This window comes from Dama dama, chromosome 13 (assembly GCF_033118175.1).
Source record: "Dama dama isolate Ldn47 chromosome 13, ASM3311817v1, whole genome shotgun sequence".
Taxonomy (NCBI): domain Eukaryota; kingdom Metazoa; phylum Chordata; class Mammalia; order Artiodactyla; family Cervidae; genus Dama; species Dama dama.
The window spans coordinates 31349726-31366690 of NC_083693.1; the positions used below are offsets into that span (position 1 = coordinate 31349726).

General features: G+C 45.8%; 1 protein-coding gene across 9 annotated transcripts in view; it reads right to left on the reverse strand.

Moving 5' to 3' along the window:
* The window catches only part of CPEB1 (cytoplasmic polyadenylation element binding protein 1), a 109784-nt gene extending 93330 nt beyond the window's left edge, over positions 1-16454 (reverse strand). For 6 of the 9 annotated variants that reach the window (XM_061158804.1, XM_061158801.1, XM_061158796.1 and 3 more), the window contains exon 1: positions 16289-16454. Coding sequence is in view for 5 of the 9 variants with exons in the window: in XM_061158801.1 (XP_061014784.1) it covers positions 16289-16303 (15 nt within the window). In the remaining 4 variants the exon portion in view is untranslated. Of the gene's footprint in view, positions 1-15833; positions 16096-16288 lie in introns of those variants that run through there. The other 3 variants (XM_061158802.1, XM_061158812.1, XM_061158805.1) reach the window with 2 other exon arrangements.
* Between the last annotated feature and the right edge of the window lie 511 nt (positions 16455-16965).

Below are 16965 nucleotides of genomic sequence, written 5' to 3' on the forward strand. Positions count from 1 at the left end.
CCAGTGGGGCTATTTCAAATCCTAAAAGATGATGCTGTGAAAGTGCTGCACTTTCCAGCAAATCTGGAAAACTCAGCAGTGGCCACAGGACTGGAAAAGTTTTCAATTCAATCCCAAAGAAAGCAATGTCAGCGAATGTTCAAACTACTGCACAACTGCACTCATCTTACATGCTAGCAAAGTAATGCTCAAAATCCTCCAAGCCAGACTTAACAGTACATGAACTGTGAACTTCCAGATGCTCAAGCTGGATTTAGAAAAGGCCAAGAAACCAGAGATCAAATTGCCAAAGTCTGTTGGATCATAGAAAAAAAACAAGAAAATTCCAGAAAAACATCTATTTCTGCTTCACTGACTATCCTAAAGTTTTTGTGTGGATCAAAACAAAACTGTGGGAAATTCTTGAAGAGATGGGGATACCAGACCACCTTACCTGTCTCCTGAGAAATCTGTATGCAGGTCAAGAAGCAACAGTTAGAAACTAACATGGGACAACGGACTGGTTCCAAATCGGGAAAGGAGTACGTCAAGGCTGTATACTGTCACCCTGCTTATTTAACTTATTTGCAGAGTACATCATGTGAAATTCCAGGCTGGATGAAACAGAAGTGGGAATCAAGATCACAGGGAGAAATATCAATAACCTCAGATATGGGGATGACACCACCCTTACGGCAGAAAGCGAAGAACTAAAGAGCCTCTTGATAAAAGTGAAAGAGGAGAGTGAAAAAGCTGGCTTAAAACTCAACATTCAAAAATATAAGATCATGGGACCTGGTCCCATCACTTCATGGCAAACAGATGGGGCAACAATGGAAACAGTGACAGACTTTATTTTCTTGGGCTCCAAAATCAGTGCAGATGGTGACTGCGGGCATAAAATTAAAAGACACTCGCTCCTTGGAAGAAAAGCTATGACCAACCTAGACAACGTATTAAAAAGCAGAGACATTCCTTTGCCGACAAAGGTCTGTCTAGTCAAAGCTTATGGTTTTTCCAGTAGTCATTATGGAAGTGAGAGCTGGACCATGAAAAAAGCTGAGTGCCGAAGAATTGATGCCTTTGAACTGTGGTGTTGGAGAAGACTCTTGAGAGTCCCTTGAACTGCAAGGATATCAAACCAGTCAATCTTAAAGGAAATCAATCCTGAATGTTCACTGGAAGGACTGGTGCTGAAGCTGAAGCTCCAATACTTTGTCCACCTGATGCAAAGAACTGACTCACTGGAAAAGAATCTGATGCTGGGAAAGATTGAAGGCATGAGGAGAAGGGGACAACAAAGGATGAGATGGTTGGATGGCATCACTGACTTGATGGACATGAATTTGAGCAATTTCCGGCAGTTGATGATGGACAAGGAAGCCTGATGTGCTGCAGTCCATGGGGTCACAAAGAGTCAGACACGACTGAGCGACTGAACTGAAGTAGATGAAAAGATTTTGTCAAACAAGCATATTGAGGATGGGGAGGGCATTCAAGACAGAGTTAACACATACAAAGGCCAGAACTACTCTTAGGTGACTGGAAGTACATGACTGCTAAAATTTTAAATTCAAGGGACACTACCCCCGACCCAGCAACGGCACACAGTCTCCTGTACGAGCGAGAAATGAATACAAATCGATGATACAAGAGCATGCACAAGAACAGTCACAACAGTTTTAGTCACTACACTCAAAATCTGAAAAGAAACAAAAACTGATGCCTGTCATGTTATGGTCCCCAAGACCACCCTAAGGTTCGATGACTCAGGAGGACGACTCACAGGACTCAGCATTTAGGTGTACTCAGCATGCATGAGGAAGGCTTACTACAGCCAGAGAACAAAGAGCAAAACCAAAGGGAAGCAGCACGTGGCGCAAAGCCTGGGATAGATACCAGGTGCAAAACTTCCAAGGGTCTTCCTCCCCAAGGGCATCACACAGTTCACACTTAATTCCCTAGCAACACACTGTGACAACACGTTTCAGTGTTGCCAACAAAAGCAGCACGGCACCCGGGGATTTTACTGAGGGCTGGTCAACAGAGGCAGCCTGTGTCTGTAACGTACCAAAATTCCAGACTCCAAGAGGAAAGCAGATATTCAACACAAACCATATTCCCTGTGCAGTTGAGGCACACTAAATCATTCTTACCAGTTCTTGGAACAGTGAGAACTCAAAATATAAGTTCCCAGACACTAGTCAAATGGCAGCCATGACGCCTGACATGTTACGTCTTTTCAGCACATCCGTGAGCTTCAGTGCAGATAAGCCGTCCACATCTGTAACATGCACTAGACAGATGCACTCACAGCTCTAATGCAGTACTTACTATACAGGAAAGACAACTGCATCGCATCTTACAGAAACCTCACAGATACTACATTAAGTGGGGGGGAAAAAGCTTAACTCAAGAGTACATGCTACATGATTTCATTTATAAGAAATTGAAAAACAGCCAAAATCAACTGATGACAAAGGAAATCAGAGAAGTATTTTAATTGTGGGATGGGGTGGGGCCCTGGAGTGGAAAGGGCACAAAGGAGCCTTAAGGAGTGTTAGAAATGGTCTGTGTCTTCATCTGTGTGATACATAAAAAGAACACATAAACATGTAAAAGTTGATCAAACCATACAGTAACAACTAATGCCTTTTACTTCAAGTATGTCATCACTCAATTTTTTTAAACATTTCTTTTTTTAGTATTTATTTGGCTGCACCAAGTTTTAGTTGCAACACGCAAACTCTTAGTTCCTTGACTAGGGATCAAACCCTGCATTGGGAGTGTGGAGTCACAGCCACTGGGCCACCAGGGAAGTCCCTCGCTCAATTTTCTAAAAGTTCAAGGAGTTGTAGACCAGGGCTAAAACTTGGCCACTAAACTGAAGTCACACCATCATGGACTCTGTATGCTAACTAAGGAGCTTGACCTTATTGTGTGGCAGCAGTTCTCAAAGCAAGGTCTATGGCCCCACTCTTTCTGAGGTCCACCAAATCAGAAAAACTTTTTGTAATTCTAAGATATCAGCTTCTTTTTTCACTATGCTGACATTTGCAGTGACGGTACAAAAGCAACAGGAGTAGATAAAACCGGCACCTTAGTAGGAATCAAGGCAATGCCAACCAACTGGAGCAGCAGTTACTGTATTCTTTATGCTATGAACTGCCAGAAAAAGCCAGATTTATTTACAAATTTCCTTGAGTAAACAGGAAAAGTTTTATTAAATCTCAACCCTTGAGTACATGTCCTAATATCTATGAGACAAATGAACAAGAGTATAAGGCCCCTGCTTGATACTGAAGTATAATCATGGTCTCAAGAAAAAGTGTGTGTGATTTGAGTTTCAAGAAGAATTAACCTCAGGACTTCCCTGGTGGTGCAGTGGATAAAAATATACCTGCCAATGCCAAGAGACACAGGTTTAATCCCTGGTCAGGAAGATTCCACATGCCACGGAGCAACTAAGCCCGTGTGTCATAACTTCTGAGCCCACGAGCCACAACTATTGAGCTTGCATGCTGCAACTACTGGAGCCTGCATGCCTAGAGCCTGTGCTCTGCAACGAGAAGTCACCGCAATGAGAAGTCCACACACAGCAACAGAGCAGCCACAGCTCACCGCAACTAGTGGAAAGTCCATGTTCAGTGATGAAGACCCAGTGCCACCAGAAATAAATTTTTTTAAAACAGAAATTTTTTTTCAATGAAACATTTTTTTGTACTTGAAAATACAACTGACACACTATGGTTATCAACTTTGGGTATTTAGCAAACATTATATATCTTGAAAACAGAGTAAGCCTGTAGCCTCAAAAGATAAGTAACTGTCACTATCTATTGCTAATGATAAAACTAGAGCCTTGGAGAAAAAACAAGAATTCTGGAAACCCTGGATTTGCCACCACTTGAACTTGACACCTTACTCAATACTTTAGAAGACTCTTCTGAGGAGACTGGTGATGCTATTAACCAGTGCTCGACATAACCACATAACTTAGTGAACCCACATTTATCAGATGATGTCACAAAATCAGGCATGAGTAGACAGACACCCAAAGCGCAACATGGACCAATGCATTTTGATGTAACAACACATGAACAGTACATCGATATGGCTTCAGATTTCATGTTGCAACTACAGTCAATCCTTTGTATATCTGAGTTCCTCATCTGCAGATTCAACCAACCACAGAGTAAAAATATTGGGGGAAATATTCCAAAAAGTTCCAAAAAGGCGAAAGCTGATTTTGCTGTGCAGTGGCAACTATTTAACTGGCATTTACATTGTATTTACAATTATTTACATAGTATTGGGTATTTTAAGTAATCCAGAGATGATCTGGTGTAACATTTACAGGACTGCGTATGTTATAGGCAAATACTATATCATTTTATGTAGAGAACTAGAGCATCTGCATTTTGGTATCCATAGTCGTCCTGGAACCAATGTCCCTTGGACCCTGAAGGATAACTCTGACCTTTAAGAAGTTACCACTTGTTGGCACCAATGACCATAATTATCTGAAAAGGTTATTAAAATATTTCTCTTCTTCCAAAAAATACCCACAGGACAATCCCAAAACAATTTGGAAAATGATAGTAGAAACATACATGTCAACAATTACCTTGAATGTAAATGGATTAAATGCTCCAACCAAAAGATACAAACTGGCTGAATGGATACAAAAATAACACCTGTATATATGCTATCTACAAGAGACCTACTTCGGACCTAGGAACACATACACTTAAACCAAGGGGGTGGAAAAAGAGATACTCCATGCAAATGGAAATCCAAAGAAAGCTGGAGTAGCAATATTCATATCATATTAATAAACTTTAAAGACTGCTTCAAGACACAAGAAAGGTCACTACATTAACAGCAAGGGATCAATCCGAGAAGAAGATATAACAAATATTCATGCACTCAACATAGAAGCATCTCAATACATAAGGCAAATGCTAACAACCATAAAAGGGGAAATCAACAGTAACACAGTAACAGTAGGGGACTTTAACGCCCCACTTATATCAATGAGCAGATAATCCACACAGGAAAATAAGGAAACACAAGCTTTAAATGACACAACAGACCAGACAGTCTTAACTGATTTATAAGACATTCCACCTGAAAGCAGCAGAATACACTTTTTTCTCAATTGCACATTGAACATTCTCAAGGATAGACCACATCTTGGGTCACAAATCAAGTGTTGGGAAACTTAAGAAAACTAAAATCATATCAAGCATTTTCCCAACCACAACACTATGAGATTAGAAATCAATTACAGGGGAAAAAATATAAAAATCACAAGCACATGGAGGCTAAACAAGACACCACTAAAAAACCAAGAGATCACTGAAGAAATCACTTCCTCTCTTACATTCCTATACACTAACACCACAAGACCAGAAAGAGAAATTAAGCAAACAATCCCATTTACCACTACAACAAAAAGAATAAAATATCCAACAATAAACCTACATAAGGAAACAAAAGAGCTCTACTCAGAAAAGTACAGTAGTAAAACACTACCTTTTTCTAGTGTAAAAAACTACCTTTTTTTACAACTACTTTTTAAACAAGCAGTTTAAAAAAACTACTAAAAGCAGAAAAGTAAAACACTGATGAAAGAAATAAAAAATGACAAACAGATAAAGAGATATACCATGTTCTGGGACTGGAAGAATCAATATTGTCAAAATGACTATGCTAACTAAAGCAATACAGATTCAACGCACTCTCTATCAAACTACCAATGACATTTTCCCCAGAACTAGAACAAAACACTTTACAACTTGTTAAAAAACACAAAGACCCCAAACAGCGAAAGCAATCTTGAAAAAGAAAAACAGAGCTGGGAGAATCAGCTGCCCTGATGTCAGACTCTACCATACACCACAAAGCTACACCAGTCAAGACAGTATGGTACTGGCACAAAAACAGAAACACAAGGAGTGGGACAGACAGAAAGCTCAGAGATAAGTCCTCACACCTACGCTCACCTGATCTACAATAAGGAGACAAGAATATACAATGAAGACAAAACAGTCTCTTCAGCAAGTGGTGCTTAGAAAACTGGACAGCTCCATGTAAAAGAATGAAATCAGAACACTCCCCAACCATACAAAAATAAATTCAAAATGGATTATTAAAGACCTAAATGTAAGGCTGGACACTGTAAAATTCTTAGAGGCAAACAAAGGAAAAACACTTTTTGACACAAACCTCAGCAAGATCTTTTTTGACCCACCTCCTAGAGTAATGAAAATAAAAACAAAACAAATGGGACCTAATTAAACTTAGAAGCTTCTGCACAGAAAAGAAACCACAAACAATATTAAAAGACAAGCCTCAGAATGGGAAAAAGACCCATTCGCAAATATTTGAAAATATTTGCAAACAAAGCAACTGACAAAGATTTATCTCCAAAATACAAGCAGCTCATGCAGCTCAATATTAAAATAAACAACCCAATCAAAAAGTGGGCGGAAGACCTAAACAGACATTTCTCCAGATAAGACATGCAGACAGCCAAGAAGCACATGCAAAGATACTCAACATCACTAAATTTTAGGGAAATGCAAATCAAAACTACAATGAGTATCACCTCACACAGGTCAGAATAGTCATCACCAAAAAATCTACAAATTAAAAAAAAAATCTACAAATAACAAATGCTCAAGAAGGTGTGGAAATAAAGGAATACTTCTACACCACTGGTAAATGTAAACTGATATACCCACTATGGAGAACAGTACTGAAGCTCCTTAAAAAAAAAAACTAAAAATATAACTACCATAGCAAAAAGAAAGTGCTAAGTCATGTCCGACTCTTGTGATCCCAGGAACTACAGCCTGCCAGGCCCCTCTGTCCATGGAATTCTCCAGGGAAGAATACTGGAGTGAGCTGCCATTTCCTTTCCAGGGGAACTTCCCGACCCAAGTATTGAACCCAGGTCTCCAGCATTGCTCTCCCTGGTGGCTCAAAGGGTAGTCTGCCTGCAATGTGGGAGACCCTGGTTTGATCCCTGGGTTGGGAAGATCCCCTGGAGAAGGAAATGGCAACGCACTCCAGTATTCTTGCCTGGAAAATTCCACGGACAGAGGAGCCTGGCAGGCTATAGTTCATGGGGTCGAAAAGAGTTGGACATGACTGAGCGACGTCACTTTCTTTCTCCCGCGTTGCAGGCAGATGCTTTACCAACTAAGCTAAGTGGGAAGCTTCAAAACCACCATACGACCAAGCAATCCCACATTAGGCATGTATCCTGAGAAAACCATAATTCAAAAGACACATGTACCCCAATGTTCACTGCAGCACTATTTACAATAGCCAGGACATAGAAGCAGCCTAGATGTCTGTGTGTGAGAATTACTAAGTGGTGTCCGACTCTGTGCGACCCCATGGACTGTAGCCTACCAGGCTTCTCCGCCCATGGGATTCTCCAAGCTAGAATACTGGAGTAGATTGCCATTCCCTTCTCCAGGGAACCTAGATGTCTATTCACAGATAAATGAAGATGTGGTATATATTTACAATGGAATATTACTCAGGCATAAAAAGGAATGAAATTGGGTCATTTGTAGACACATGGATGGATCTTGAATCTGTCATACAAAGTGAAGTAGGTCAGAAAAAGAAAAACAAATACTGTATACTAACATATATATGTGGAATCTAGAAAAATGGTACAGACGTACCTATCTGCTGAGCAAGAATAAAGATGCAGACGACGAGGACAGACATGTAGACACAGGCAGGGGAGGAGAGGAGGGCGGGATAAACTGAGAGGGTATCACTGATGCATGTAAACTACCACATGTCAAACAGACAGCTAGTGAGAAGCTGCCATAAAGCAACAGGGAGCTCAGCTCAGTGCTCTGTGATGGCCTCCATGAGTGGTGTGGGGTAGGGGGAGGTCCAAGAGGGAGGGGATATATGTATGTGTCCGAGAGGGAGGAGATACATAAAGCTGATTCACTTCATTGTACAGCAGAAACACATAAAATAATTACATCCCAACAATAAAGACTTCCTTATAGCTCAAATGGTAAAGAAATCTGCCTGTGATGCAAGAGACCAGGGTTCAATCCCTGAGTTGGGAAGTTCCTCTGGAGAGGGGAACAGCCATCCCCTCCAGTATTCTTGCCTGGAGAATTCCATGGACAAAGAAACCTGGCGGGCTGCAGTCCATGGGATCACAAAGAGTCCCAACACGACTGAGCGATTAACACACATACACGCTCCAATTAAAATTAAGTAACCCTCCAAAATTTTTCCTCTTCCAATTACATACTGTGTGAGAGCAAAATTTCCCCCTCTATATCAACTAAAATGACACATGGCAACAGATTAAATACAAAGGCAGATTACAAAACTCAGCTATTACAACAGATACTAAAGAGATTAGCAAAAAATGTAGAATGCTCACTTTTCTCATTCATTTTTTTGTTTTGGAAAATATAATTGTTACTATGTAATGGATGTTATTTTTTAATGACTAGTAGATAAATGTTTTCAGTTTAAATTTCTAATGGGTATTAGCAGATATGATCCACATGCACAAAAGCTCTTGAGGCCCTCAAAATTTTAAGAAGTGTACAAGAATCCTGAGATGAAAATGCTTGAGAACCACTGCCTTATGGAGTAGCTGATCAAATTTGCACTTTTCAAAGATCTTTTAAGAACATCTCGGAAGGAATGCAAACATCCTGAAAGGCTCAACAAAACATCTATAAGATTTGATACAGCACAATGAACTTGGTAAAACAAAAAAAAAAGTTCCAAAATAGAATGTGAGAGAGGAGAGAGGATCATAGGATGTCAGAGGTGAAGAATTTAAGAGAGAACTAATGGGTGAGGTAGTCAGGATTGGAGGAGGGTTACCCTGTAGGAAGCTAAGGAAAGCCAATGAAGCTGGTTGCTGGCGGAGGCTGCTGAACCAGGAAGATGTACTGCTCTCACATCTCTGTGAATGAGAGACAGACATGACCATGTTTAGAGACAGAGATGAACCATGTGGTAGGGACAACCGACCCAGAGGTCCCAAAGGTATCAGAGAAGACGGACACCAGGACACAAGCTGCTCTTTGGACAGGGAGGAGGGCATTCCTTCAACAGCCAGAGAAAAGGGACAGTAAACCAAGCTCAGTTCAACTAGAAAGGGCAACAACAAGGCCTCTAAGGCCAATCGCCCAGAGCCTTCTGACTCGTGTTCATCACAAGAACGGAGCCTGTCTCAGTCTCATTACAAGACATGCTTAGCAAAACTGAAAATCTTTCCTTAAACCAATGTTTAACAAGGTACTAGGACTCAAATCAGGATCCCATACTACGAATCTCCTCTTCCTCCTGCATCAAGTCAGCCTGAGAAACATGAGAGGAGGACAGGAAAAAGCAGGTCAGGGAAATGCTCTGTAACAACTCTGAAGCTATGGGGGAGCCTCTTACAAGGACAGAGAAAGACTGTTCTCAGCTTCCTCTGAAACATTCAGAAGCTTCAGCACAAAGAGAACCTCCGGAACTCAGGCAGGGCACTGGGAGCAGGAAAAGCAGCAGGACAGTGGAGCTGGCATAAGCGCCTGACCGGCAGAAATAAATTCAGCCTCTTCAAGCCCAGAGATCCAAGGGAAGTTTGAATTTCCTCTTAAAACTCCTGTATTTAATCAGTGACACCTCAGTAGTTACTCCGTGCAGGGATGGGTAGGGGGTTAGAAAGGATACAGGAAAAGACCCTCTGATCCAGAGCTTACCATTCAGCTTGGGAGATACAACTACCCATTAAGACCCAAGAACCGAGGGTCTGAGGGATGTGTCTGGGGAACAATATGGCCATTACTATGGTGTAGCTCCACAAAGAGTGGTAGCTGTGAATAGGCAGGAATTAATAAGGAGGAAGGCAGGAAAAGCAGACTGAAAATATTCATCCAAGGGAGACCTGAACTAGTGGCAGCAATGGGAATGGAGAACAGATGAAAGGATACATGGGCCAAGAGTTAGATCACATCAAGGCTTTATTGTTACAGGAGCTGGGGAGAGGTTTCTGGAGGAAAGCTATAGGTATTTATTTACCTAGTATCCATCTGCACTGGGGCCTTCAGGGTTTAAAAAAAAAAAAGGAAAAAAACCCAAAACACCCAAACACAGTTCTTTCACCCAAGAGGACACCAGCATCTAGTCAGAAAATAGACTCGTAATTGGAGGGGACAGAATTAGATTAGCCCCAGGAGGAGAAGAAAGGGAAGAAGTTGGCTGTTTTGAGATCGTCTGCATTTAATATGCCTCACAAAAACATTCATTCAGTAGGCTAATCAGAACCATGGTTCTTGAAAACAATCAGGACTATATAGAGTTCAACCTAAAACGTGAGAAGCAGTGCTACAGGAATACACCGGCCCCTGTGAAAAAGCAGAGAAATGAGCAGTAGAATGAGGCACAACAAATGTGGGCTTCCGGGGGGCGGGGGGCTGTAAGTGCCAAGCCAAGGAAAGATCAGACAGAAGAAGAGAAACTAGGAAAAGGAAGCCATTGAGTCTTAGGAACCAAGTGGATGTTTTAAGTAAGATGAGATAATCAGAGACCTACATAGCAAAGGACAGGTGTGTGAATTCCAGAAACAACACTTGTTTGGAAATAGAGAGACCTGGGTTCCAGTTTTGGCTCTATCATCGTCTCACTGTATAAATCACCCCTTTTCATTCTCAGCTTAAATCTCCTTGTCTGTGAAAATAGTGAGACACCATCATCTGGACTTGGTGTCAACTCAGTTATACCAGGGAGGCAGGCAGGTCTCCAACACCTCCTGAGCTTCAAAACAATTCCAAAATTACAGCTTAAAAACAAAGTCTCAGGAGAAAGGGCAGACTCAGGAGACAGATGGTGTCAGACCCAGAAGCACAAAGCCAGAATGCAGAGAGCACAGGTGTTAAGCAGTAAGAGATTAAGTGTTCAGTCAAAAGACACCAAAAAACCCCAACCTGCCCTTCAAGGTAACTGCTTTGCTTCCACAAGGGGAGAGCTACTCCCACACCTCATCAAAGGAGATTTCAGGCCACTGTGCTAAACCTGTCAGGATGGGACCTTTGTCAGCATATTACGCTGGCCAAGAATAAGGAAACCAGTAGCACTATTGAAGTCAAGTTACTCCCAGAATCAGCAGCTAGGTGCAACTGTGACCCATTTTTAGCACACAAATCAATCTTCAGATCTGTCCTCTGGGAATTCTCCAGTTACTTCAAGGAAAGTCATCACAAAATGCCTTAAAAATCACAAGAGAGTGTTAACTCACTGTAGTCGAAAATGAAAACGGTACTCTAACCATACAGAAATACTGAAAACTAGAGCAGAATGCAGAGGCTATACACGCCTAAGTGTTCTTCTGCATCACTGAAAGCAAAGCTCAACCCTACTTAATCAGGAATATTTCCTCCACACCTGCGTTAGTGAAAATTGCATTCTACTGGGTTGGCCAAAAAGAAGATGTTGCAGAAAAACCCAAACTTTTTGGCCAACCAATATATTAAGAAGACAAACTAATCCCTAACAAGAGCCTTTTTAAATGCCAAAAATGAAACTGAAAACTATGCCAACAATGTAAAATTAACACTCTCAAATTTGAAAATGGCTTTTTATGGGAAATCATATAATTTTCCTATGAGAAATATGAAATATGTTTATTTATTATATATACCTTCAAGTTCAATCGTTTTAGCCAGTTTACTGTAATTGAAAAATGCCTCATTTTGGCAGTCCTATCTTGAACATAAAAATTTCCAGCATTTGGAATCTGTGAGCTTACAGAGGATGACAAACTCTCATGCAGGTATAACTAAAATCAGGCTGCAACACTGGCAGGAAAGAAAACAAAGAGCATTCCCAAAGCAGCAGGTGTGGGGGGCAAAGGAGGTGCGGCCAGCAGAATGCAAATACTGAAAGGGTGCAATGAGTGCCTCCTGGTTTAATTCAAACAGAGAGGAGCAAAAATTCTTTATGTGACTTCCTCCACTCCAACCTCTAAGCCCAACCCTCTTTCCTATCCCGCATCCCCTACCCCAGGGCTTTCTGGCAAGCTCTTCCCAGAGTCCATACAGCTTAGATACTGCCCAGGAAAAGCAGATTTGCAGAACAGGATGGGATCAGCACAGCTCTTCCACAGCAGAGAAAATACCTTGCTATTTGATCTCATGATTCTCTCACTGCCTCCAACCATTAGCTACTGAAGACAGAAGCCTAAATGTGAATATCTGGGTTTGGTATGCATCTCTATCCCAAACTTTAAAGGCAGAAATACTACCCACTAATTAACCTGTCCTTTAAACAAACACATAACAACTTTAGGAAACAGTCATTTAGCTGAAAACAATGAATAAGAAATTTTGCACACTTATTATCTAGCAAATAAACACTAAAATTCCAGGGAAGACCTACTCCAGTCATCTCACCCTTCCCCTCCACCACCAGATTCACAAGAGTGAATTCATGGCTGAGCGGCCTGTAAAGGTAACTAAAACAGCAGGAGGGGACAGGTAACACTTTAAAGTTTTCATCTTTCCCAAAACTTCCCAGACCACAGGTTAAAAAAGAAAAAAGTTATCTGGTTTGTACTTGAGTCTGCAGTCTCACAGAAAAAATTCCCTTTGGCAAGTCTCTGAACATGGTCTTTACTTCTTTATGTTTAAATCCTTTGGGAATAAGATACAGAAATAAAGGTATCTATCTTTTTACATCTCCTAGTGTGGCTTACACATTGCTAGAAGGATTCTAACTGTTGTCCAGAATGAAACCCCAGTCCCTCATTTCTGGTACAGAGCTCTTTTTATGTCCTAGGAGCTTATTCCAGATTTTACCACGCACTGCTAAAATCCTTATTAATTCTTCCTGGGAATCTAAGAGACAGGATTACGGGAATTTTACCTAAGACAGAAAAGCTAAGATTTAATATGCCTCATTCTACTTTTACAGGTCAGCAACAATCATATGATTTCACATAATGCCTTTTCTCAGAAGGAAAAAGGTGGCTGAAATTTAACTGTCCTGAAAGAGGACAGTCTTTTGTGCAGAGGACTAGGAGGGTCACCCCCACAGTGGGAGGAGCCTGACTTCTCCAGACCTCTGGCTCTCTCAGAATAGCTAAACTGCTCTGACACATATCATGGAATGATAGACACAGCACATTCCTCTTGACATCAGCACCACAGCACTAATGCTCGGAAGACCCACACTGACTTCCACAGCAACCCAGGTTCCCTCCAATGCAGTTAAAGCTCGCTCTTGCCTATGAGTGAGACCAGCCCATAGACCACTACCTTTTCTGTACAATATATACCACCAATAACCCTCTTGACCCCTCTAACATACTAGAATACACACAGTATCATAGGCTGAACTACCGCACCAGAAAAACCTAGGTTCATACAACCAGTTTTCTCACTTGGTGGCCTTGTGACTTGATTTCTAAGCCTGTTTCATCACCTGCAAAATGGGGAGGGGGAAATCTAAAAGAGACCTTTTGAGACAAAGATCCCCAACTAGCTCTCAGGTTGAATACAACCTTCAGAGACTTTGATTCAGACAATGTTGTCCATTTTTAAATTGTTACATTTAAGAATTAAGAGACTGGCAGCTTAGCTAGGAAAAAACAAAAGATTCATGAACTCCGGCCCCACATTTCTGCACAGCCAACCAGCTACTGGCTCTTTACGCAAATTCTGTAGTTCAGGGGGCACTGCTCTTCTTTCTTTCCCTATACTCATTTATGTTACCTCAGGCCCCTGTAGGGATTTGGGTCTGTAACCCATTTTAATGATTCAAAACAAAATGAATAACTTGGGTAACCCCATGAAAATACTTACAAAGATCACTATTATCATTAGCCTGGAGTCTTACTGCTGTGATCACCTTCCTCCACCTCCTGCCTCACAGACACTGGAGTGCGTATCACAGCAAAGACAAGATCATAGAACCCTGCCTTCATTGAGTGCCTCAAGGCCCAATCTAAGCTGCTCTGTGTTTCCACGATCCCTCAGCACACGCACCAGCTCTCTAACCTGCCTGCTTCACAGGCTGGCACAGCTCCCCTTCCCCAAAGGGGAGCCTGGCCAGAGAGATTTCCTAAGGCCACCCACGGGAGGAGGGAAAGCAAGTATTTCCACACCGTTAATACAAAAAGTGACCTACACACAGGGCAGTCAACTTCACATCCTGCTTCTAACATACTGAGCATGTACTGCGGCCAGACCACTGCTCAAGCTTAGATTACATCACCGTGGCAAGAGCCAAACTCTAGAGCAAGGGGCTCTGGGAACACCGTGTCGCCCCAGGCAAGCTCGAAGAGGAGGGTTGGCCCTGGGGGGGGGGGGGGGGGGGCGGGGAGGAGGGGGGAAGCCGACGGCCCAGAGCTCTGCGGAGCTCCAGAAGCAGAACTGCCTTCCACTCCCCTTCCACCTACGAGCAAAACCAACCAACCAGGGAAACCACCGCCAGCCCGAGGTTTCCAAGGTTTCCTTCTGCTTATTTGGATGTATTTTTGTTTTTAGCCCAGCGTGGGTCCCTAAGCTCATCTCAACCTGAGCCTAAGGGTGCACACCCTCCTCGGGAGACACTCGCGGCCAGCTAACACATGTCACTGCTGTCACCTGGGGGGCAGACCCGAGGCGGGCGGTGCAACTGGGGCTTCCATTTCCGACCCATTCGCCCCTCACCAGCACATGACGCTGGCCAGCCGCGTACTCAGGTGCCAGCAAGAGAGCGAGGCGGCTGATCGGTAGCCAGGGAGACCAAGGGAGGCAGCTGCCAGCAAAACGCAGCGCTAAGCACAGCCCAGCCCGGCCCGCGGGGAGGCTGGGGGAGGGTGTCAGGCCTCCGCGTCCCCGCCCCCCACCCCCACCCCCACCCCGGGGCTCTGAGCGCTGCTGTCCCAAGTCCTCGTGCTTCCCACCCGCCTCCCGAGGGCAACATCGTGTAAACTAGGGCAAGGCCCGCAGGGGGCTGAGCGCCACCAAAAACTAACCCGTGCACACCAGGACGTTCTCCAAAGCCCCAAGGTCGGCTCGGACTTTCTAGGTGCCGGGGGTGGCACCGAGCCACTTACAAGGACCCTGGCCTGGACCCTCGGGGGATGAACCAAGAAAGTCAGGGTCGCCTTGACCGTAAACACCACCCACACGAGGAAAAAGCCAGAGAATGAGGCCACGTGGGACAACCCACGGAGAGCAAACTTTCCTGGGTCTGCGTCCCCACTCCCCCCGGGGTTCCAAGCAGGCACAGGCCTTCGTAACCCCTGACTGGCCAGGCCAAGCAAGCCGGCTGTCCCCTCAGGCAAACCCGGAACCAGAGCGGGGGCCCGCGCCAAGCCTCCCAAGCGAGTCTGGGCACCTGGTCCGGTCCAGGGCTGAGGGGAGAATGACAAGGCCAAGATCACTTGCACGCTTCTCTGCTACCTAGAGAGCCCGGGTTAGGGAAAACGAGGCTGGCACGGCCTAGCTTGGCTCCACGCCTGGGGCGCCTCCATATCCTGCAAGACCCGTGCCTATGCCTCCAGGACCCAGCTCACCTGCGCGGCTCCGCAGCTCCAAGCCGCGCTGCACGTGCGGGTCGACCCACCCACTGGTGCTGGACCCCACCTAGCCAACCACGCCCCAGTATTCCAGCTCCAGCCGAACGTGTGAAGCCACGTGACCTCCCGGGCCGGGGAAGCGCGTGCAGAAGGCACGAGGGGCCTAATCCCTCCGCCTTAAAGGAGCCGCGCCCACTGCCGTCGTGGAGATCTCCCATGACCCGAGGCCCAGCGCGAGAGCCTATGCCGCCAGCAGCCCCGCCCCACCCTCCCCCGCTGGCCCCTGGGTACGAACGAGGCTCGCGTGGGACGTGGCGAGGCAAGTGAGCTCCCGGCGCCGGTGGCTTCGGCTCTCACGTGCGACGGCTGCGGGAGAAGGAAAAGTTCCGGGCGCGGAGGCGCCCTTCCGTCTGGTCAGCTCCCGTCTGGACATACACTCGAGGGCGACAGGAGTCTGCAGCGCAGCTCGGAGGCCTTACCGGCCGCCCCCGGAGGGCCGCGGCGCCTTTAAGCCCAAAGGCCCTGAGTCACGAGGAGGCTCCCTACCCCTCCTTCGCCACACACCCCTCCACGAGGCCCCACGCCCGCAGGCACGTGACCCGCGCCCCGCCCGGGACTCGCGCGCACGGGTGGGGGCGGGGGAGGAGGGGACCGCGGTACCGGCCGAGGCTGCGCGCGGACCGTTAGCTACCGCGGCCCTGACCGCGGCCCCGCCCAACCCCGCCCCGGCGGGCGGCGGGCAGCTCTTACCAGTGGGAACGCCATGGGGCTGGCGTGGCCCTGCGGGACGGACGGACCGGCCGGCGGGCGGCTGACCGGCTCGGCGAGGGACGCGCAGACACGTGGGCACTATTTTTGCAGCGAGCCGCTCACAGCGCCGCACTCGCGGCAGCTTATAAAGCCCCGCCGAGCCGCTCCCCCCCCCCCCCCCCCCACGGCCGGATGCGAAGCACCTGTGTCGGCCCCGCCCGGGGCCCCGCCCCTTCCAGCGGGCCGGGCCGAGGGCTCAGCCGCCCACCCAGAGCCGGGCGCCCTGATGGGGGCGCGCTCAGCACCCCGCACCCTGCCCCCCGCCCCAGGAGTCCAGGGGTCCAAGCGGAGCTTGCCACTCACCTAGTGACCCTGATCACGTCCTTTAGCTCTTAGGGCCTCAGTTTATCCCTTACAGAGCGCCATTCACAAGCCCCTGCGACGGGGCGGCAACGCGCTTTGTCAATAAAGCCGTCTTTACGGTGTCCACGCTTCTTTTCTGCCAAAGAACCCCTCCTTGGAGAGAGCCTGCGCGACGCGCCCCTGTCCAACCCCACTCCCGGGTTCCAGCAGGCGCGCTCACCTAGACCGGCTGCTTCGTGTGCTGGACCAGGGCTGGAGTGCGCGGGCCTCCGGGGATTCCGGAAAGTTCCAAGGACATCAGGGATCCCCTTTTG